We start from the raw sequence: 23101 nt of genomic DNA on the forward strand, positions 1-23101 counted from the left end.
CTGTTTTTTTGAGAATATTTTGTTTTGTTTTTAGTGCATTTTGTTTTGTTTTTAGTGTATTTTGTTTGGAAGTCGGTTTTGTTTTTTTTTCTACAACAATGACACTTCATTAAATAAGTCTCAATGTCATGACCCGCATTTAAAATGAAATATATTATTTTGTTCACTTGCACAATACAAAAATATACATCAATTTTATTCTACCGTTTCTTTTTCTTTTACGATAGTTCAGTAATGAGTATGTTGTACGGTAGGTTTCCATTGTAGAAATACCTGTACAAAAATCTTTTGCTATCTCTGTTTCTTTTAAAGAGAATGAGTAGAAGGAGGATATGTATTGTACATGCATTGCAGTAAAGGATACGCACAGACTTTATATTTTTGAAACCATATAACTCTAGCCTTCTTTTAATTGTTAACAGTTACGAGTAAAGTAAAAGATTATAAAAACTTTAAGAGATAACCATCAGAGATGGTAAATTATTTTACAATTTCTTTAATTAACATTTTGCTTTATAAAGCTTACCCGTAACCATCTAGCATACTATAGCCGCGCGATGGCCACGTTTTATTGGATTAGTTAAAAATATATAATTGTTGTAATGGAATATTCAATTTTAATTTAATTAATTTTACAATTTTAATATTTATACTCTGTTGGGCCTCAACGAATTGTTCGTGTATTTAAAAAAAATCTGATTTCTCTTTAGTAATCACTCTAGGTCAAATTTAAAAATTAACAGTGCTCTAGCTTTAAAAACAGCTTCGACATATCTTAGCTTTCAGTGTGGAATTGTCTTTATTGTATTGTAATTATCTAATTACAAGTATCATAAAGCCTTCGGAACTTAAAAGTAAGTCATTGAAACATGATGTAAGTACAAGTAATTGTGTTTTAACAATTTATTTTTTCATTGCTACAAAGGTTATGAACCCAAGATCAACTTTTGGCAACGGCTTAAATGCTAATTATCGTTCAAACTATTGAGATGTTATTATTTAGTGTTGAAATACTATTTACTAGCTGTTGCTCGCGACTTCGCCCGATACATGTTAATTATCGCAAAAAAATATACATGATACTCACAGATAATAAAGCTTTCTAATGGTAAAAGAATTTTTAAACTCGTCCCAGTAGTTTTTGAGTTATTGTGCAAATCCATCCTCTTTATAATATTAGTATAGACTAGTGTTAGCCCGTAGGTTTAAATATACTGTAAAGAACATCATAAGTGTGTCTAAATACAAATTAAATCTAAGAAAGTTACGTAAAATAGTTAACATAAAGTTAACTAACCGTAAACTATCTAAAGTAAAGATAGTATTACACATTAATTTAATTTACAATTTTTAAAGTGATTGTGACACGTTACGCTTCGGCGACGCAATCGATTCTCCACAATTTCGCTCTATTACAATTGTTCTATGAGATACTATCAACAAACATTTCCTAACTACTTCTCAGATAAGTGACTTGCCAAAAATACAAAACTATTGTTTAATTATTGCGTTTATCGGAATTAACTTAATGTGATGTGACCGGAGTGGGAAATGTTTATGAAATACATTTAACGTGGGAAATGTAGTGACGCAGTATCTCCTTGTTTTGCGTTGAAAAAGAAAGAGTAAGCAGTAAGCAACAAGATTTGAAAATGTATACATAGTTATAATAAAATTGAAGTGTCTGTTTGTATTATCAAAAGAAAAATTCTAGATTTCAGAAACATTGTATTTGCGTTGCTGATAACGAAAATTGTATTTTTTTTGTCTGTTTGTTTGTCGGTAATCGGTAATCTCCGAAACGGCTGGACTGATTGTGACCGGACTTTCACTGAAGGGTAGTTTACATAGCCGGCTATATTATAGACTACTTTTTTTTTTACTCTGCGCTGTCAAAATGGCGTAACAGGTGGTCCAAATTTGCGCTAGCGAAGTTGGAGGGCAACAGCTCGTTATTCTATTAACAATAATAGTTCCTAAACATTAGTAATAATAAAATATAGCCTATGTTACTCACAGATAAATTACCTTTCTGATGGTGAAGGAATTTTTAAAATCGGCCCAGTAGTTTTTGAGTTATTTCAATACATACAAAAATACAAAGTTTTCCTCTTTATAATATTAGTATAGATAGAATTGTCTTTGCCACAATCAGGTTAAAAGATTTATATTGAGTTTACATTAAAAATAATATTTTATCATCTCCAGACAAAAATAGTAGACAATAACTAAAATTTCATAATATCGTCTGCGAGCTTGTTTTTTTACATGTCCAATTTTAACAAATGCTCAGTCAAATTGTAATTTAAATACGACCGACTGTAAACACGTTGCGACATCTAAGTTAAATTTTTATAGTAAATTGCGAAAGATTTGCCGTTCGAGTAGACAGAAAAATAGAGAACAGTTGCTGAAGGTACTCTGTGCAGCAAACATAGCTCTGTAGTAGCTAATCTATCAAGTGAACTGCTTCTATTTGTATTAAAATTACGATACACAATGTGGATATACGGAAGATATCAGTGTGTATGCTAATAAGAAAAAAAATCTACTAGCTTTCAATGTAATAAAAAAAGTTTTTTTAATGAGTTTATCTTCGATAGTACGGCATTGTGACTGTGTTCGTTAGGGGAGAACGTGGGGTCGCTCTGTGATTGTGACATGATTTTCCCGTCCCTAAAGAGTTTTCCCCTAGTTTCCTGTGATTTAAGTTTGCAACATGAAACCCTCGCCGTGCACGATAATGACTTTTTTCATAGGTAAGTTTTTTTTTGTTATATTTTTGTTATGAACTTTCCGGAAACTTTGAAACTCTGGATTACTTAAAACATTTATTTAATTTAAAGGCTTTTTTCTTTCATAAGTGTTGGTAGTCGATGGTCAAGGGGGAGCTAGTAGTACAACTTTTTTCTTCGTCTTTAGGAGGCTGCTTTGCCCTATCGTCTGGCGACGTCCATGTTTTCTATATATCCCACCTTTCATATTATACATTTTAAAATATGATCAATTCAAAACAGACACGGTAGTGATCACGAGTTGGTTGTCTTTTACTATTTTTACAACAAACTTTTATTTTTACTTTTGATATTTTAATATTGTAAAGTAGCTAATTACAATGTTCTTTTTGTGTAAGAGAACATGCTCTCCGAGTTATGTTTTTATCGTTAATTTTATTTTACTATGTGCTATGGACAAATGGTACGCTGAAACTTCTGTAAATTTATATTATCCTGTACAGATATTACCGTGAAATTTTATTTTTACTACGTACGTAGAATGTTCTCTTGATAGGTTTCCAAAAGCCATTTTATTTGAAGAAGGGTTTATGGTGGTGAAAAGGAGTATGAGAGAAGAATGCAATATTCTTTGTTAACTGATTATTAAAATTGGAATGTTAAAACGAAGATTGACGATATTAAATTATGTAGAGTATTTATTTTCGCAGGAAGATTTCATCTTATTATAAAAAAAAAACATAAAGTTGGTAAACAAGCCTTATTACATGAAGTGATATATACAAAAAACATACTTGTACTTGAAAAGACGAATAAAAATATTTTATTACAATTAAAAATTCCAACAAAACATACACATATAGAGTAAACTTATAGTAGGTATTGAAAGAAACGGTAGATTTTTTTAAGATTTCCGTGTATAGACAAAAAAGCAGAAACATAATATTGGAAATGTTTGTTTTTGAATATTCATAGTAAGTTTTTATAGAGTTAATTAAGGTCAAAATTAAAGTTTCATATTAAAATGCACAAAAATTAATTAAACTTTTAGAAACTATTTCGTACATTGTGTTTGATTCTTTCCTTTTGTTATGCCAAGTATCTACTTCTACCAGGCTACTTATGTACGTAGGTTATTAAATTATCGTATTGATTACATATATTTACGTAATTATATGCTTATCCATTTACCTTGATCAACATGTTATAATACATCTCAAGTACAGTGTAAATATACAAATTGCTTTGTAAATTGATGATGCAGTATAACGTGATGCATTCAGGGTTAAATGTTGACTGCAGATATTATTAATTCACATTGTCATGGAATATTTTATGGTAAATAATGATTACATGTATGCATACGAAAGTACATAGGTATTATAGGTGAATAAACAAATCTTGTTTGTATATAAAAATGCATTGCTGATAAATTTTAGTAAAAACTATTATATAATTCCCCTAAAAACTTAGTACGCTCCGAGCCCCACATTAGGGAGGTATAGTGAGCTAGTGATGATGATTTTTTTGTTGTTTTCACACAAATATTTCCTCAATGAAAAGTCATAGTTATACATTATTAGAAACGTTATTTTATTTAATTTCAGGTATAGCAGAAATCTGTTACATGCCAGCTCCGATAGGCGAATGTATCAACTGTTGTCTGAGAGATGACGGCATTGACATCCAGTACAAGCTATTCAACAGGTATTGGTTTTCTTAAAGTGAATTCAGATATAGCTGATAGAGATGTATGGAGAGCAGCATATTGTGTCGACCCGCTGTAGAAAGATGGGCAGGTTGATGAGGGTTTTTTTAAAAGCACTATACGATTTGAAGCGCCAATAACTTCCCATAAGTTATTATACGTGGCCGTCAGTTGGAATGACCTCCATTCGATTATTGTATACCATCTCTTTTTTAAGAGGGGAAATGCGTTGCACATCCCATGTGCCTTAGGAGAAAGACACAGGGTATTTGGGGCTCTCTCCACATCCCTGCCCAAATAGAAAGGGACGTGGAGCGTATCCACTAAAACCCTTCTGGTTTCTTCGACTTTACCGTTGATTTGGGCATTGGTTCATGTTAATATTTATCATACACCCCAGATCGTGTATCTCCTAGCGCAAGCCAAGAGCTAAGTTGGAATGGTACAAGTATCAGAAAATAATAAGAATTTGCAATTAAATTGAATTTTATATACTTTGATAGTTTGTATAATGTACTAAAATGTCTCGACATATTATCAATGATTCGTTCAGTTCATAATTTACCAGTATTTTGTTACATGGCTATTGTAAATTAATATGTTTTTGATAATCACATAAAAGGCGTAGATTTTTGTTCCATGAAACGAAATTAACATTATGTTATGAAACAATATACTGATAATTTAAATGTACATAAAATCTTGGAGTATAACATTACGGCAACAACCTTGGACCTCGTGCGTAACAAGAACAGTTTTTTATTTTAAGTTTACATATGAATAAAGTTTTTATAACATACGATGTTTTTCCAATCAGCAAAAATCATCGATACTTAGAATGATTATTAGCACAAAAATATATTTCTATGCCTAGTTTTTAAAGCAATGAAAGGGACGTGAATATTTTTCTAGAATTCAGGAAATTCACTAAATATAGATAAACTTATTGTTTATATTTCAGAGCGCATCCTACGACGTTCCATACAGTCCCATCAAATAATTTAACAGAGTTGTCCAGAACTGATTTCGACATCTCAAAGCCAACCGTAATCTACGTAATGGGCTTCTCAGAGGCTATCACAGGAGCAAGCACTATAACTATAAGAGATGGTAAGAAAATTTTATTTCATCCGAAATAGAAATAGTATTGAGATTCATAAAGTAGTGGCATATACTGTGCCGACCCTCCATAAGGGATAAGGGCTTCAACTTGATGATGGGGATTCATAAAGTGGTGACCCCTGGGTTCCTTGGAAGACCCTACAAGGAAACGATGTGGAAAATAACTGGGTTTATGAGTAAAGAACTGTAGTAGTACATGATCTTGAAACCAGTAAAATTATAAATTGTCAAAATGTTAGTCTCCACATGTTTGGGAATTTCCGATAAAACCAATTATTTCCTTCGCTATTAATTTAATTATCTATCCTTATTAAAAACAAAATTATACAAAAGTGTTGCCTAAGAATCAAATCAATAAAACATTTTATTATTCATATCTGTCAAGTGACGATGTGATAAATGCAAGACAAAGCGGAAATTCGAAAACTTATATTGGAAGAAACGCGTTGCCAAAATTTTATCAAGTCTTACACAGCATTAGCAAAGTTTTGAACTTTGAAAGTAAATTTGCCAAGTATCAAAGTTTCGATTAAGTTTCAAATTGTATAATTTTTATACGGTAATTTTTTAAATGGATATTTGTAACTGAAGCTTGAAGTCTTGCAACTTTATCTGCGAGAAAAGAGAGTCTTGACCTATTAAAGTTAATTTTTGTCTCTTTTGCTAATAGTCACTTAATGTTCTAAAATGTAGACTTATGTTGTTTTTAGATAAGTATTTTAATTTTCTATATATTCATTAAGAGAGTAAAACGCAGGAAATGTACCTCCACAAATAAATAAAGCATAAAAATTGTTTCATTTCAGAATATCTAGCGACCAGTGATTGTAATTTTATCTCTGTGGATTGGTCACGTCTTATGCCATTCCCTTGGTAAGTAATACTGTTTGTTTTAATTTGTATAAATAATATTGACCTAATCCTGTTTGTGTGTCAGGAAACAATACTACAAACTTTATTCCAACTACTAAATAAAATCAATGCCAGAAATGTTCAACAGAAAGTAATAAATCCTTATTTAAGCGTCCAATGTTCTTGTGTAGACAAAAATGGTACGCTTGGGAATTTGAGTTGTACGCTGTACTATGTGAATTTTATTTATTGCGTCTTTATGTAAATATATTTCTTAGTTTTCCGCATACAAAGGCGTAAACATGATAGTTGTATTTTTACTAAGTTTATTTCGTCTTTGAATTTGAATTTGCATCTATTTACAATCAGAGTAAAAAATACTTAGAAGTAGACAGATAGCCTTGTCAGAGTAAAAATTAAAAAAACATAAGAATCACTAGACGAGGAAAGCAGAGGATTGAGAAAGGCTTTTGTCCAGCAGCGAAATAAAACAGGCTAATGATGGCGATAATAATCGTATCATTGTAATGATAAATTCCAGATAGCATATATAAAAGTTACTTGTAAAATAACATTTGTGCAATGAACTTTTCAGGTACGTTACAGCAGTTAAGAACACTCGATACATGGGAGCAAAACTAGCAGACTTTATACAGTATCTAGACACAGTAGGCTCGAGGGCATCGTCATTACATGTGGTAGGATTTTCTTTAGGAGCCGAAGCCGCGGGCTTTGCGGGAAAGATGTTGAAATCGAGAGGTCTGCAAATAGGCAGGATAACTGGTATGCATTTTTAGTTAAATTTACTAAACCAAGAGTTCTGTAGCTGTCAATTTAAATTAAAAAAAAATATCAAAATCGGTCCACTAGGGGCGGAGTTATGCTATAACACACATTAAAAAAAACATTCAGACGAATTGAGTACCTCCTTCTTGTGGGAAGTCGGTTAAAAATTAGCTTAGACTGAAACCTCGTTGAGTTTGTTAAAGTACAGATGAAAGTAGATCTACTTTATTGTAGTTTGCAGACAAATGATATTTGTAAGTTTTCGTGTTTTGAATCTTTTTGTTGAAGTAGTTCGTTTGTTTCGTGCGTTACAGTTAATCCTCGGATTTAGGTTTTAAGTTCGCCCGCGAATTTATTATTCCTTTATAGTAAAAAGCTTTGTTTCGTTTTCAGCCAAAGAGCAGTAATCCTCTTTATGGTTTGTACTTAAAAATTAAAACAACTGCGGTAGTCTTAAAGAATATAAAACATAAATGGTGTTTCTAATAGATTGTGTTTTTATGTTTTAAAACATGCTTTTAATCGTAAAAAGTAATCCTCAAAGCGACCATACATACTCATGAATAAAAATTTTACCTAACTGTGAAGCTTTTTCTTTGTTAGTTCTAATCTGATATGTTTGTTTTATAACTGAAAAATTGTGGTAACCTTTTCCAGGATTGGACCCTGCTTACCCAGGCTACACCTTCACGAACGCAGATGGTCATTTGTCTAAAGGTGACGCCGCCTTCGTGGATGTCATTCACACAAATCCCGGAATCTTCGGCTTCCTGACTCCGATCGGGGATGTCGACTTTTATCCTAATTACGGATCCTGGATCCAGCCGGGATGCTGGGTTGATCAGCTCGTTAAGAATATGGAAGTGAAATATATTTGTAAGTATACCTTTTGAAATGCTGTTTACTTACAAATACTTGTTTTGAAGAATTTTACTTGTGGTTATGTGGTATTATAGTTTGGACGAAAATATTTTCAAAAACTGCTGTATGGATATCTTTAGTCTCAGTCGGATTCCAGTGGACAGTTGTCTCTTTTTTTGTTGGTCATTTTTTTCTAAACAATATTTTCCTGCTTACCCTAGAAACGTTAATTGTTAGGAAAAATCCAAAAAGTTTGTTTTAGTATGTTTTACTTTATAATGAAAAGTCAAAAAGTACGTGATCTACCAAAAGTTCGCAGTAGACGTTTAGAACAAAGGAGTTGCGGCACCCTTCATTATCCCAGTACGAGATAAAACTGTCGTAACAGGGTTTCGGCTGGATGCGATCGATGCTCTGACGTCACAGCGCGGATGCTGCAAAGCGGGAGGGGGGACGCACAGTAGGCACTGGGTTGAGGGGTGGGGTACAAGCAACGCCAAATACGATTATTTGTGCTGAAGGAACTATTACTATTACGTTTTATGGGCCGTATCGCTTACACAACATATTTAATGCTTTGTTAAATTATACTTGATTGTGTAACTTTTTTTACTAGTCTTTAGATTTATCTGAGGAAAGTTTATTAACACTTTTACGTGATTTGACAATTTGAAACTTGATATACCTAAAAAAAAGTTATTCTTATAACAAGTTTTATCTTATAGTCACGTATAGAGATGAAAACAGTTTTTAATCTCGCCGTTTTATCGTGAGTGCACCTTTGAGAGCAACCTGCAGGTCGCCGCATACTCCGCTGGCATAGAGCCAAATACCGTACAATGCCCAAATGTCAATAACTGATTTCTTATCACACATTCGTTCCGACCACATTTTTTTTATTTTATTCAGATCACTACATTTTTTTTCTCTAAAATAGACAATCTTGACGGTTATAATGCCAGTATGATATACATAATCTTTAATAACTATTTATACTTGTATCGAAAAATTATTATCTTCATCGGAATATCTTTGGCAAGAGAAATATTAAATAACAAAGATCGAAACAGTTGCGTCACAAAGACCTCTGAAGATACTGAAAGTGTTCAAATATGCAATAGTAGCTGCGCCCGGCAACTGCGCTTGTCGATCTAACCAGTTTCCGTAATTTCTTAAAACAATTATTCCGCAAAGTCCGATCAACTTAGTATAATTTTAATTTAGCGTCCCAATAAAGTTCTACATTTCCAGATGGCTGCAGTCACATTCGAGCGTGGCGGTACTACGCAGAGTCCCTCAGGAACCCGACTGGATTCCCCGCCACGCTCTGCAAGACTTGGCGAAACCCCACCAGTAACTGTGGCTTCAGTGTAGACGGATATATGGGCATAGGAGCTCAACCACCGTTAGTTTTTGCAACCCTTTTTGTATCGACACCAAAAAAGACATTTATGAAATATACAGACTAGGCATAGTGAACAAAATCTTTTACCGGTACTTTACCTGAAGGGTACTATATCAGTTTTCAAGTTTAGACAACTATTGGAAATTAATTTAAATATAATTAGATTTACATGTGATGAAGAGGATCTATTAATAGGCAGCGTTAATGTGATAATGTAAAAATGTTTCAAGTGAAGTGTCCAATATGCCTAATCTATATATTTGAATCTCTTTGATTGACTACGTGTCTGTTTACCTCATAGGGAATGTAAGGGATGTCCATATCTCTCAATATTACGTATTACCTTCGAATCGCACACATAGAAAATTTCATAATTAATGATTTTTTTGCAGGATCAAAGGGATAATGTACTTGGAGACGAATCAATATTCACCGTTTGCAAGGAATGGGCCATAAAGCATTAAGATAGATAAACTTGTTTTGTTTTAAATTATTGTTGAATAATGTTTTATTGTTTTCAATGCTGTCTTCTATCCCGCTATCTCTGTACAATAATTTATTAGTGAGAACGAACATTACTAGTCACTTTATGATCGAATGTTCCTTATATACTTAGCGTAAAAGAAAAACTAAAATAAAGCAAAAAGAGGATTGAAAAGTTTATTATCTTCGAATATCTTTTAGAGCGCGCGCAAACCTTTGACTAAACTATCGCACAACCGTTGTACGATTATCAATTGTTTCGCAACCAATTTAACTGTTCAGTTGCCTGACTAAAAAATCGACCTTCGTAAAATCTCATAGAAAGCAAAGCAAGACTTAACAATTGTGCGATATTTTAGTTACAGGTGTGCACGCTCTAAATCTTGTAAATGCTAATTAAATGTATTTGACGGTTTAGAATAGATGTGGTTATAATAAAATATGTTAAATTTATGATTGTTTTTCAATATTACCACCTTGTAACTGCAATTTCGCCAAAACACTTAATTTCTCATAAAAATTTACTTTTAATTTTACAAATAACATTAAGATTTTTAGTACAAATAAAAATAGCAATTAATTAAATATAACAATAATAAAAAATAACAAATGAATACCGATTCTATTTCAACATTATCACAGACGGACGGATATAAGTTCTTGGTATATTGGTTTGTTACATATTGGCATATGCGCAATCATCAAACCGTTCATAATGTTTCGGGGTAAAGAAGTGCAACTGGGAAGCTTCTAATCGACAGGAAGAGCTACAGTATTTATTGTACCACTCGCAGACCAGTCGTTCTTTGTAACATAATTCGTTCATCGCTACATTCATTAGCGTGATTTCTGTATCCGATAGCTGAGGTAATCCAAAGTTCTTCGTGATCCCTGATCCGTTAATCTCCACCAAGTTGGCTATGAATCTGTATAAATGTTTCGATTACATTAAAGCTACATTCTGAGTTTAATGGTAACTTAAAAAGGCCCTTAGGGCCTGTTCCACCAAATTGTAAATTGTCTAATAACAACCCAATGTAAAGAATATGTGAGAAAATAATCGGATTTTGTTCCCTTATTTGCCAGTGACGTCATTTTTAAGCTATCTGAGCCTCTATCAGCCAGTGGTGGTGCAGGCTCTTATATATTACTAAATCTACGTCAAGACTCTTAAGTGCGGCAATTAAGACTTAATTAACATTAATATTAACTTTTTTTAAGATAGACATAGTCGATTAATTTCAGTATTTGAAACTTTGTATTAGTGATTTAAAGTCGGTGGCTTATCCGTGAACAAATTGTTCGAAATTCTAAACAAGTTGCAACAGTAACTTGTATTTCTAATGCTCGTACTTGTAGACATTTCTAAAGTAACTCTACGAGATATTAAAGTTGCATAATATCCAAATTTCTTTGTTATTCGGTTCGGTAAATATTCATGCGTATTCCTTTGAAATGTAAAGCAGGTATAAACAAAGCAACTCCGATTTCAATTAATACTTCCGTGATATTCCGCTGTTTAGAGTGTACACTTGAAAGGGAATACAAATATTCGTGCATTTCATTCGCTGTAATGAGGTACTTCTTTGTAGATATTCGAATGACAGGGGTGCAAACATAAAAGATGTCACGTTTTTTGAAAGTTCGTACTTTATGTACCAAGACATAAAGGGAAAGTCGAAGTTTTCTAAACTAGAATAAAATGGAACTACTATTCTACAACGTTAGGAAATAATTGCATAAAGTTTTATATCTTCTTACCAACATCTACTTATAGTCTAAATACTGCACTTAGAAACACTAAGTGATCACCAAAGGTCTTTAAAATGGACCAATTTACATCTGAGTATAACATCTAGTACCATGTTGATGAATTACCTAGAGCTGCATATAACCTGTCCCGGGTTCATCTGACAGTATCCAGTAACATGCGGTATATCTGCACAGATGAGGGCATTAGCGACCTTGGAAACCAAACCCGCTAGTGCATGCGCCTCGCTCAGCTCCGCTGCGCGCAAGCAGTCGCCGTCAGACCTGGTCACCGCCGCTGGAGACGAGCGCACTGTCTCCGTTAGCATTTCAGCGTTATGCTAAAATAAGAGACAACGACCTACAATTCTTAGGATAAATAATGATTCCTATTACTGTACGAGACCCATAGTTACTTGGGCGAAGCTCTCTAATGACCTTAAGACGTAAGATCGTTTAACTGTTTGAACGGTCAAATAAATATACTGATAACTGTTAAATAATAATTGCAAAATGCAATCGTTCTATGGCTAGAAAATTTGTACAGTAGGAATATATAATTTATTTTAAAATACCCTAGTGAAATCAAAGTATTCAACAGCTTTGGAGAATAACGGCACCAAAGCGTCGCCTTCGGTTCCACCGACGCAGGGCACCTTGCAGTAGGAGGGGTCCAGGCACAACGCCCTCGCGGCTAGAGTACTTGCCCTCATCTCCGGCACAGCCAAGGACCCTAAGAGACGACGGGGACTGTACCAACCCATGTCTGATAACGCCTGAGAGAAAGTAATAGTTACGTTTTAGTTTTATTTGTATTTTAAGGATAAAATTGAGAACAAGTGAAAAGAGATTGGAAATAAAAAGTAAAAGAGAAAGAGTATATTATCTCACTTTGGTAACATTTTGTCTAATAAATAATTTTCCGACAAGCCAGCTTGCGCTAGCTGTACAGTTGAGAGCATACTTTTTTAAATGCAGGCTCAAGCTCTATGCTTTCTGATCATAAATCAATTTTTTTCGTAATCCTATTATTCAATATCACGTTAAAAATACTTAGCAAATACGCTTTACAGAGAATCCAGATAGGAATATACTAAATGAAAAAACAACGTAATCCTTGAAAATCTTCGTAACAAGATTTTCACACTCGCGTACCGACGCAAATTAATCCTATTGCAGCACTTAATTGATTTAATTGAATTATTTCAATGTCAATTCCGTTACAAAGTATGTTATAGGTTATAAGTTATAGAGCGCGTTTATTGCGAAATGTACTCAAATTTTAAGTTTTTGCCCCCAAAACTATTATATGAATTTGGGTTTAAAATTAGCTTCTCGTGTAACACAGCTCTTTTTTATCACGATTTATGCAAGATTAACATATTACTTTTTGACCGACTTCCCAAAGGAAGGAGGTACATAATTCGTCTTTATTTTTTATGTGTGTTACGGCATAACTCCGCCGCTAGTGGACTTATTTTGATAATTCTTTTTTTATCCGAAAGATAGTGCTTGCAGGTGGGTCCTATTTTTTTTTAAATCAATCTAGCAAATAGGCTATTTTATTTATTTTAAATAGTATATTACATATTAGTTCTATTCATTGTGGTTGTAAATGAATTACACGAGGCTTAATATCATGTTACAAACGCGATTTTCTTTGAAAAATCGTGCAACTGTTTACACCTACAATGAGATCAGGTTACCGAGCATTAGCTGCATTGTCTGCGTTTCATTTGCAAATGTTGCAAACATCACTGACGTAGGACTTTCTCATGAAGTCGATAAAGTCTTTGACAATGTTAATTAAGAGATGAAATTCCCCTTAATTACGGGTGAAAAATGGTTAACTTTGAAATTTGTGTTATTTATATTTTGATTAAAGCATTTATTATTGTCAATATTGCTTGGACGTATTTATTAGAGACTTCGTGAATAGGTAGTATAATTTTTATCTATACTAATATAAAGAGGAAAGATTTGTATTTTTGTATGTATTGCAATAACTCAAAAACTACTGGGCCGATTTCAAAAATTCTTACAGAATTGAAAAGCTACGTTGTCAGTGAGTAACATAGGTTGATTTTCACATTTTTTTATTTTCACAGTCGCGAGCAACGGCTAGTGTTTCATATGCTTATATTTTCTTTTGTTAAATCCACACGTGACGGTAAATTTATATGCACACATTCTACTAATCTTTTTTCGCCGTCGTAATGATAAAATCTTTACGAAACTGCCTTTTCCATGTTGGTACGTTAAAAAAGCTTTTACAATCCGAGGTTTATGTTGTCGGGTCATTAGCGCATTGCCGCGGGACATTCTACGCACGCCCCTCATAAGCTCACATCAAAGGCATTCTTGGAAAAACGACAGTATGAGGTTTTTCCTTATAGCTAACTATGTTTTTTTCACATTTGTTTATAATTTTTTAGTTTTAATTTTGTTACTCATCAAAATACTAATTTTACAGAGTCCTGATAGAGCCAGAATATTTATTTCATCACTAACTTTCGTCCACGACTCCGTCTGCGTAGACTTAAAAAAAAAAACAAAAGAAAGTATCCAATATGTTCTTCAGACTATCCTCATCATCAAACTCTAACATACGTTCCTCCATCTAAACTTTCGCATTTTTAATATTAACTAAGAAGTAAGATAGTAAGATAAAATATTTCATGCTTTGTTAGGAAACATCTCTTTTTAGTAATATCTATATCTACTTACGTATATTACTTTTTATTGATAGTAATTTTTCATCAGAAACTCCATCCAAATAAAACTATCAGGACACCGCAAAGTTCCCAACAAAAGCAATAGCGAGCATTCAATACTAAATGGAATAAGTTAATCGCTCCAGCAAACATAATCAAACTCGATAGTTCTATAAACTTGATTGGCTTTGAGAACAATCGCTCCTACGAACGTCTCTATTTCACGTCACCGATACCCACCGGGGTTACGCAAGGAATTACTTTACCAACGTCATTGGATAAAAAAGTACTTATTTCACTTATTGGGAAATTTATTATCGACTTTTTTTTATATATATCATAAGGTGTAAGACTAGCTGTAATCCGCTACTATTAAAAGTAATAAAAAGAAAATAAGCCTATGTGTTTCTACGCCACTATTTTATCGAGAAACGTTCAGTAATTTAGTTAATTTTATCCATCCATTCTATGAATTAAAGGTTGCTAACGCATCTGCAAATGTCTATGGGTACCGGTCGCTTCGCTAAATTGGCGAATTACGGTGGCTGCTTGCTAGTTTGCCATCCGATACTGTAAAAAAGAAGTCGAACCACGCAGTTTAATGTACCGTGAAACTGCGTCAAAGGCTTTACTTGTCGCAGCTTACGTCTTAGCTTATGAAGGAATTCTTTTTTTTTTTTACCAGTGAGACACAAAAAAACTTGATTAAACTCACTTACAATGAAGTAAATGGTCGCAGTAAGTTCAACGCATACAAAAGAATATCAAAAAAAGTATTAACCAGTATACAGTAAAAATATTTTTCAAGATATAGTGAAATGTTGCCATTGCCAATTTGTCTAATAATAGCCAGTTCGGTTCGGGATGTTCTTTATGAAGAGATGAAAGGGCAACGGTTAATTGAGGAAACTTCGAGGAAAATTCTCTTTAAATGGATACCTTTCAACTTGTATAGATGTCGTCAAGGTAAAGACTGTATTATAATAGATAAAGGTAGGGAGGATTCGTTGACCTGTACTTGTGACGGATGACTTTACTCCTAGTTTGTTTACGGAATATTAACAACCCTTATTATTATTTTGTATACCGGTGTTAATTTAATGATTACTTATATGAAAAAACATCTCTAACCGATATCACTTATCGAAATGAGTCTGGCCTTTTACTTTAAAAGCGTAGATTACAATGTTCATTCGATGCAAGCCAGCAATAACGGCTTTTATCCGATCTCTAGAACGCACCGCTTCACTCATAATGAAAGCGTTTGTAGCGGGAGCCGAGACCACAGATTGAAAACTGCAAGCGCGCCGAATGCGTTCGAAATTTGAATACATTTTTTTTTCATGGAAATGTAGTACGACATTTTGCATTATGCCAGTATTCAGTTTACTATTTACTAAAAAAGTATTGTTTGAAAAAATAATGGAACTAATAAAAAAGGACTTTTGTTTTTTTTTTATAAAACAATCTGCTTTAATCTACATGATCGTTCCTGTAAAATTTTTCCTTATGGCAACAGTGTTAATATGTCACACGGAATTTAATCTGTCAGTCCGTATCTCGTAATAATAACTTGGCAGTGTATGGCGAGTGCTGCATTCATAAAGCGCTGATTACATCCATATCTAAGAATTAACGACTCATATTCCAGCTATAAAGTGCTAATGGCCCAATATTATTAGTTCGTAAAGTTTTATGGAAGCCTGTAACGACACTCAATCGCAGTAGCAACAGCCATACAAATCTAATTATTGTATGTTTTTGCATTGATGACCAATTTAATAAACTTTAAATCTCAAGTGCAACCAATCAAATAAATAGGCCTTTGTTGCACAAAAATCAACCTAATCAAAGTAATATAATGTGCTTGTTATTTTTAACACATTACAAAATAGTTTAAGTTCTCAATACGATTGTTATTCTCTTTTACTTTTCTAATTTCTAAATAATGTGGACAGAAGTAAATGATTTTCTAAACTGAAATATTGATAGAGATCATTTTCAAATATTTTAAAGTAAATATTAAGTATCTAAAAAACGCTTTTAAAATACAATACAACCTTAGCCATTAAAGGTACCATGCAGTCGATAGGCGTAGCGCCAACTATGATGAACGCCTTAGGGCACTCATTAGCGATCACGTCTGCGTATCGCTTCACCATCGCCGCTTGGTCGGTGAATCGTTTCTCGTATGAATCCGTGCTGCAAGCTCCGTCCATAACAAGCACTAAATCCGTATTCTAGAAATATAAAATAACGATGTACGAATCAATCAAATAACGATCTACGGATCAGATAATCCATGAAACCACCTTTAATTTATTATTCTAACCAGTTAAGAAAATAAGAACCGTCCAAATTTTGACCTACATTAACATCTCTTGCCACCCAATTACCATAACACGATCTCGTGAAGTTATTTAATTACGAATAAACAATAATTATTAAAACAAATGGAGCAATAGCGACGTGAAATAATTGAACTGTTATACGGCACGAAATATGGAATTTGTTAAAAAAACGAGTCATTGACCCGTAACGTAATATAAAAAGCATTGGGGGGCGCGGTCAGAGGGTTGTGTTTGTCGCCAACTAGCGCCCAATAAGTAGCACGTTGTTAATCAGTAGCGCGTCCCCATTGACTGTAGACACGCGATAGCCTGCCAATTCTGATCCTTATCTGGTATCTTGGCCAAACATTTGGATTAGTTGGTCATTTTGATCTGTATCAAGAAACTTGGCCAAACAGTCGAATTTGTTGGTCGTTTTGAGTCATATCTGGGATCTTCGCCAAGAATTTGGATTAGTTCGGCTTTTAGAAGCAAAGCATCGTTAACTACCAATTTCCGTTAAGAGATATTCAGTACTCCCTCTAGTCCACACTTTTATTAAGTTTAGTATTCGTATAATCCGGTCTTTCCCAGAAGGCATAATCTAAAGATTTCCCATCGTCAGCAAAGGGGAAGATTCTTCTCAATGTAAACTATTGAACTATTACATTAGGTCAATCCTTTGTTGTGTCTATAGAAAGTAGGTAGCAGTTAGATTCGAAAGCCGATAGTTAGAGGCTATATAAAGTTAACTGTATATACGATAGTCGAAAAGTTACGCACATCAAGGTTCTTTCTTGGCAAGCTTACACAACCAGATTGAGATAAGGCCAAAATCGATTCTTGCGAAGTTTTATTCATGTATTTCGCGGTCGGGTGTAGTTTGTCGTATTGATTGGCAGCCCCCGGGGTCGCCACCCGCTTGCAAACGCCACGCCATGCACGACCGACGAAACAAGTCGAGCGGGGAAAACTTCTCATTCCACCAACGCCATTGTACTCGTTTTGTTCAACCTTTAATGATTGCTTTGGTATTTGTGACTAATACAATTTACTTGGAATATTCGCTGTAAAAATATTGTGCTTGGTGACCGAAGCTTAAATAAAATTGATTTTTACTACACTAACCAGCATATTCGTAGTTCAATAGTTCAACCGGAGCTTATCGTTTGCGATGTTTTGTAAAATTCAATGAGGAATTATATTACAATGTTCAGTTCTTTGTGTAAATAGCAACTGGTTCTTGTATTGTACAAAATTGTATCCTACTAAAACTAAATACAGATAGCGAATATAGTTTTACTGTTTGCGTATATCAAATTTAACACATGTTTGCATGTTACTATCAATCGTTAACCACCAAATAGAGTGCAGCGGTGCTGATAATAAAGTTAAGTGTAAAGTGGAGCAAACTTGTTCAGTTTCTCCAACGCTTGCGGTGGCGAGGTGGGCTCTACGATATGCAAATTTCGTAGGGGCGCAGAGAACGTTGCCAATCGAATTTTACGTAGACATGATTTATGAGGCTTGTGTCTCCTTTTAGTTTCGAGTTTTTAAAGTTCTACCATTTATAGAAATATGTTTAATGTACAAATCTTATATCGCACAGATTTAAATGTATTTTTTAACTAAATTTGTTTATAGAATAATTTTCGGTCTCGATTTGAACATTGGCCTTCAGGAGCATAAAACGTAAAAATAGACATTTTTATATCGAAGCAGAAAACATAAATCTAATGTATTACGCTAATGGGATGTTTTTACCGATCTTAGCTTTTAGAAATGTGAAAACTGGAAATTTATGTAAAGTTTAGGTTTTTAATAGAAATTTGCTGAAATGAGATGTCATTTAGGACAATGAAGAATATGAATTTTGCAGGTTTGTTTCATACAATAGTTAAACATAACTTGTCTAAATCAGAAAATTATAGAAAGATTTTAAAGAATTATTGCAAAAAGATGTACGAAAAATTGTAGTTATATTTTCGCGTCTAAGAAATACCTCTACAGCGGTCATCAACTTGCAAAAAGACTTATGGTGTGCCATATTCCGCTGTATTTTCATTGTTACAGCCGTCTAAAGGTGTTTACAAAAAACGGGTCAAAAACATAAATAGGAGTACGATTCACAGTTTCATAACTTTTAGTTTCGAAACAATAATTAATTTTATACTACTAACGAAATAAACCTTATCTTGATATGATAATAAATAGGTGGCAAGATGTAGTTGACTAATTATGTTTTCTTTCAAAGAAAAACAATAATTATTAATACAAACTTAGGTAAAAAACAAACAAAGTAACTGATATCCCACCTATAACACTAACTCATTTATAAACCTTTTCACAACGAAGTAAATTTATTACTCTATCATATAATCAAATGTCTAACATACGTTCTAGCTCTGTACGATATTTGATTCAGATTTATATCTAGTTAGTTACAGTAACTAGGGCGAACAAATCACCTGCAAGCATCTTTCCAGGTCGCAGCAGCTACAACTGAACGCCTGGATGTGGCAGTTGGTATTGATGTGCTGCAGGTCATCCACCACCTGGCACAGGTCGCGATCGCAATTCGGCAGCGGACAACGCGCCTCGTATAGGCGTAGTCTGAAATGGAGCCCAGCATTTGGATACTTAGTTGTACGGGGCAGCCCTGGTCTTTCCTACAATATTGACGCTGTCTCCGATTCTTTGTTAAAACTGGTCCAACTTCAGGGTTGCCACTTGCTCTTTTACTATATTCTACTATGAATTAAGGTAGGTTTATTTTCCTTTTTCAAAACACATAATGTGACCAGTTTTGTCCAATCGAAACTCTTTATAAATGCTTGAGAAAGTACTTAATGTACCATTTATGGTTTTTGGTTTATGTTTTGGGTGATCAAATAGCTTCATAATTAATCAACATTTGTCTGTGCACTGATTACGTTTGCCGCAGCGCAGTAGACAGCTGGCAAACGCGAGCGGCGAGCTATGATCTCTTGACATGGAAATGCGAACACTCTCGAGAGCGTTCTGCACTTCTATCTAAATAATTAAAGGTGACTATTTAAAAATAAACTCACATTTAGTTTTTATTAATACTAGGCTATTTCTTTTTCACAAAATACTGCAAAAGATACGTGGTCGTGTTTATCCCAACAAAAATCGCAAATTAATGTTTCCATATATTTTGGAGATAAAAAGCATACAAGAAAGAAATGCGAAGGTATGAATTCCTTTAGATAAAAACTATCTTTTATAGATCATTCGGTATATCATACATTTACACGCACGCGACATTAAAATTATGCAAACGAGTGTCTTCAATCCCCAAGACAAAGCGACAAAGAAAATTTGTAATTCAAAACTGAGTGGTTCAGATTCCAGTTCTAGGCAAACGTGCAAACTAATAATAGATCTCATTTACACTGCCTGGAAGACTACAGTAGACTAGGTACAGCTAGATTTTATCGACTTCATTTCGAATAAAACGTGACACTGTGTCGGAAAAAATACAAAGTACAGTTTTAACTAAACATTTTTTCTGTCTTGTTATAATTCGCTTTGCGTCTATTCCAATAATAACTGTCGTACTTAGAGTTTTTTAGAAGGGAGTGAAGAAAGAAAGAATCTTAAAGCTGTATTCAATAACGTCTCTAATGGGCTATCTTATCACTTGGCTGCAATAAAGGGCAAGATAAACAACCAGCGTGTCGCGGCACGAATCGTAAAATCTTTGCTCCTTTTATTACATTTACTGAACGATCCATATAACAGTACGTCTAAGGTTTGTGTAAATCTTTGATGCGCGCCTATTTCATGCCTTAGTGGTCCCACGTGCGGGGAATCGTGTATGGCGGTTTTACGCGGCCTGAAAATGTAATTTATCTCTTTCATTTTCAAGATATAATAGTAAGATAAAAATGTATAAGCTATTGAAGATGAAAATGGGCAAAAATTGCAACTTTGTCCTTTTTTACGCACAATTTTTTGTTAAGTATTTTCGCGGCTCACGTGAGGGGTGAAAAAATAATTGCGACATCGTCAAGTCATTGACATATTAGAAATGTGTATTTTATTTGTAATTTAAATGAAATTGCTTTTCAAAAACACATCATAAATTCCATTAACGCTCTATTGCGATGTGAATTCGAGTGTTATTTCGAAGGTAAACGAAATTTCCCGGAAGGCTGCGCTGGTATACAGCTAATTGTAAGTTGGTTGACTCTTTTGTAACGTGTGGATGGTGAATTATTTTTTTTTAATAATTTGTCCTGAATATAACATCCACGAATATAAATATAACAATAAATCTGATATAACTTATTTGCTTATTAAAATGGTAACTTTTAAAATTGATATTTTTAATCTAGTTTAATGTAATTTGACAATATTCCAGAGTAGTCGTAAACAATCTGATTTACTTCGTCAGAAGCGGTTAGAAGTCCGTGACGTCATTCGAAGACGCGGCTTATAAATCCGTTCAGTCGCGTCTCTGGAGATGTTTCGTCTTATCCAGTGACAGGGGTGTCAAAACACGGCTCACATTCCCCACATAGCTCTAAATTTATTGCAACTCGCTGAGGGATATTACATTACACGGGCGTTTGAATGAATCTATTTCTTTTGCTTATGGGAAATTGCATATGCAAAAGATTTTTTAAATATATACATCAGTACGTGCACGAATCTATACTCATATTATAAAGAGAAACTATTTGTACTTTTCACCGACTTCCCAAAATAAGGAGGTACTCAATTTGTCTGTATGTATTGAAATAACTCAAAAAGTACTAGGCCGATTTTTAAAATTCTTTCCCCGTTAGAAAGGTAATCTATCTGTGAATAACATAGGCTAAAGTTTTTTATAATTTTCAATTTCACGCGCACGAAGTCGCAAGCAACAGCTAGTCTTAATTTACTGGAACATTAGTTAAAATTCTAAATTATTTATATTCGCAAGAACTAAGTGGCGTATCTCAGAAAGAATATTACGAATAGGGCTCCTACATTGTTTCATAATTTTGAATTATCTTAAAACTTTTAATGAAATGTTTTCGACTCACTTTTTTATACAAGGGCATTGCTTTAGCAAAAGCGCGGTGTACTGGCCTACGGTGGTCTCAGCGCCAAGCACCGATACTTGAACCCCGGGGCGCGGCGCGGGCAACGGGAGCGGCTCGCGTACGGGAGCGGGCAGCGCCTTCTGACCCTCCGGCACAATCTGTGGCGCCGTTTCCTCTTTGCCCTCCTTCTTCGTTTTTTCACAACGCAATTCACGAAATGGCGCTACCAGAAGTTATAAAAATTTAATTTTAAAATCCTATCCTACTGGTATGGGAGCCGAAGTTGTTTATTTCTGTTTTCCACTTGCAAAATCATATTACGTAATGTACACAACAGATGTCTCCTGAAATTACAGCTCCGTCGAGACGTTGCATTTTATTACCTGAGTGTAATGAGCCAACACGGTAATGCTGGATTTTATTTATGCCCAGAACATCGATTTATAGGTAGCCGTAAGTGTAAAATATGTTTAGGCAATATTCTATGAAATAGTACTGTATTCACAAATCAAGAAAGTGGATATTGCCGGGAAAATTACCATAAAGTCCCTACCATTTTATTTATTAAGGGTCGGCACAATATTTACTATTTTTGCATACATCTCTATCAGCTGTCGAAACTTAATTCGCTCCTTTCACAAATGTTTTTTTTTCACACAAATTTTGTCATAAAACAATATAAAAACATACTTCCAAAGTTAGTTCCCCCTTCAATAATTTTCAATTTTATCCTGTGCAGTATCCCCTTCTTTTTCTTCCTCCTCTCACAAGGTCCGGGACAAACTTCATCCTTTTTGGGTGGTATGTCTACTATAGCTTTCCTACAATCTTTGTTATCGTCTTTAAATTTCGCATAATATCTAAATAAATTAGTATCATGCCTATTTATAAAACTTCCAAACAGATATTTAGATCTTGATATGAGATTTGATGTAAACATTGCTAGAATTTAGATTTATTTACATTAAAAGAACCTTTCTGCGGTCGTTTATTTGACTTGTGACATATTTATTTTTGACAGAAGAAGTTCAAAACACGTCTGATACTTTGCGGAGGTTTTATGTATAAGTAAAAAAACCCAATGATTGATAATTTTCAATGAAGTATGGAAACCCATACAGTGGAAACCCACTTTCTAAATAAGTCTCAAGTAAGCCTGCGCACAAACTTGTTTAAACTATCCCATAATTTTTTAGACGCACTTTGATTTATTTGAACTTATACGGAGGTGCGCAGGAAACGATCACCAACAAAGAAATCAAGTGAGAAAGACCAGAAGCAGAAACAGAGTAGAGGAACTTA

General features: G+C 33.9%; 3 protein-coding genes across 3 annotated transcripts in view; 1 reads left to right on the top strand and 2 right to left on the bottom strand.

Annotated features, from left to right (window-relative positions):
• LOC106110890 overlaps nucleotides 1-23101 on the bottom strand; it is a 44406-nt gene that overhangs the window by 6711 nt on the left and 14594 nt on the right. The gene's annotated exons all lie outside the window — the stretch shown is intronic.
• LOC106110889 (pancreatic lipase-related protein 2) lies at nucleotides 2431-10002 on the top strand. The gene is made up of 8 exons (XM_013292837.1): nucleotides 2431-2759; nucleotides 4343-4442; nucleotides 5405-5553; nucleotides 6372-6438; nucleotides 7013-7200; nucleotides 7861-8079; nucleotides 9316-9469; nucleotides 9862-10002. The coding sequence occupies exons 1-8, from the start codon at nucleotides 2720-2722 to the stop codon at nucleotides 9923-9925; spliced, it is 981 nt and encodes a 326-aa protein (XP_013148291.1). The 5' UTR covers nucleotides 2431-2719; the 3' UTR covers nucleotides 9926-10002.
• On the bottom strand, nucleotides 10116-22775 carry LOC106110888 (probable malate dehydrogenase, glyoxysomal). The gene is made up of 7 exons (XM_013292836.1): nucleotides 22490-22775; nucleotides 21800-22022; nucleotides 19214-19358; nucleotides 16476-16655; nucleotides 12277-12477; nucleotides 11831-12042; nucleotides 10116-10878 (listed from the first exon to the last, which is right to left on the bottom strand). Exons 1-7 carry the CDS (start codon nucleotides 22737-22739, stop codon nucleotides 10629-10631), a joined length of 1461 nt encoding a protein of 486 aa, XP_013148290.1. The 5' UTR covers nucleotides 22740-22775; the 3' UTR covers nucleotides 10116-10628.

Source organism: Papilio polytes, unplaced genomic scaffold (assembly GCF_000836215.1).
Source record: "Papilio polytes unplaced genomic scaffold, Ppol_1.0 DF824191.1, whole genome shotgun sequence".
NCBI lineage: Eukaryota > Metazoa > Arthropoda > Insecta > Lepidoptera > Papilionidae > Papilio > Papilio polytes.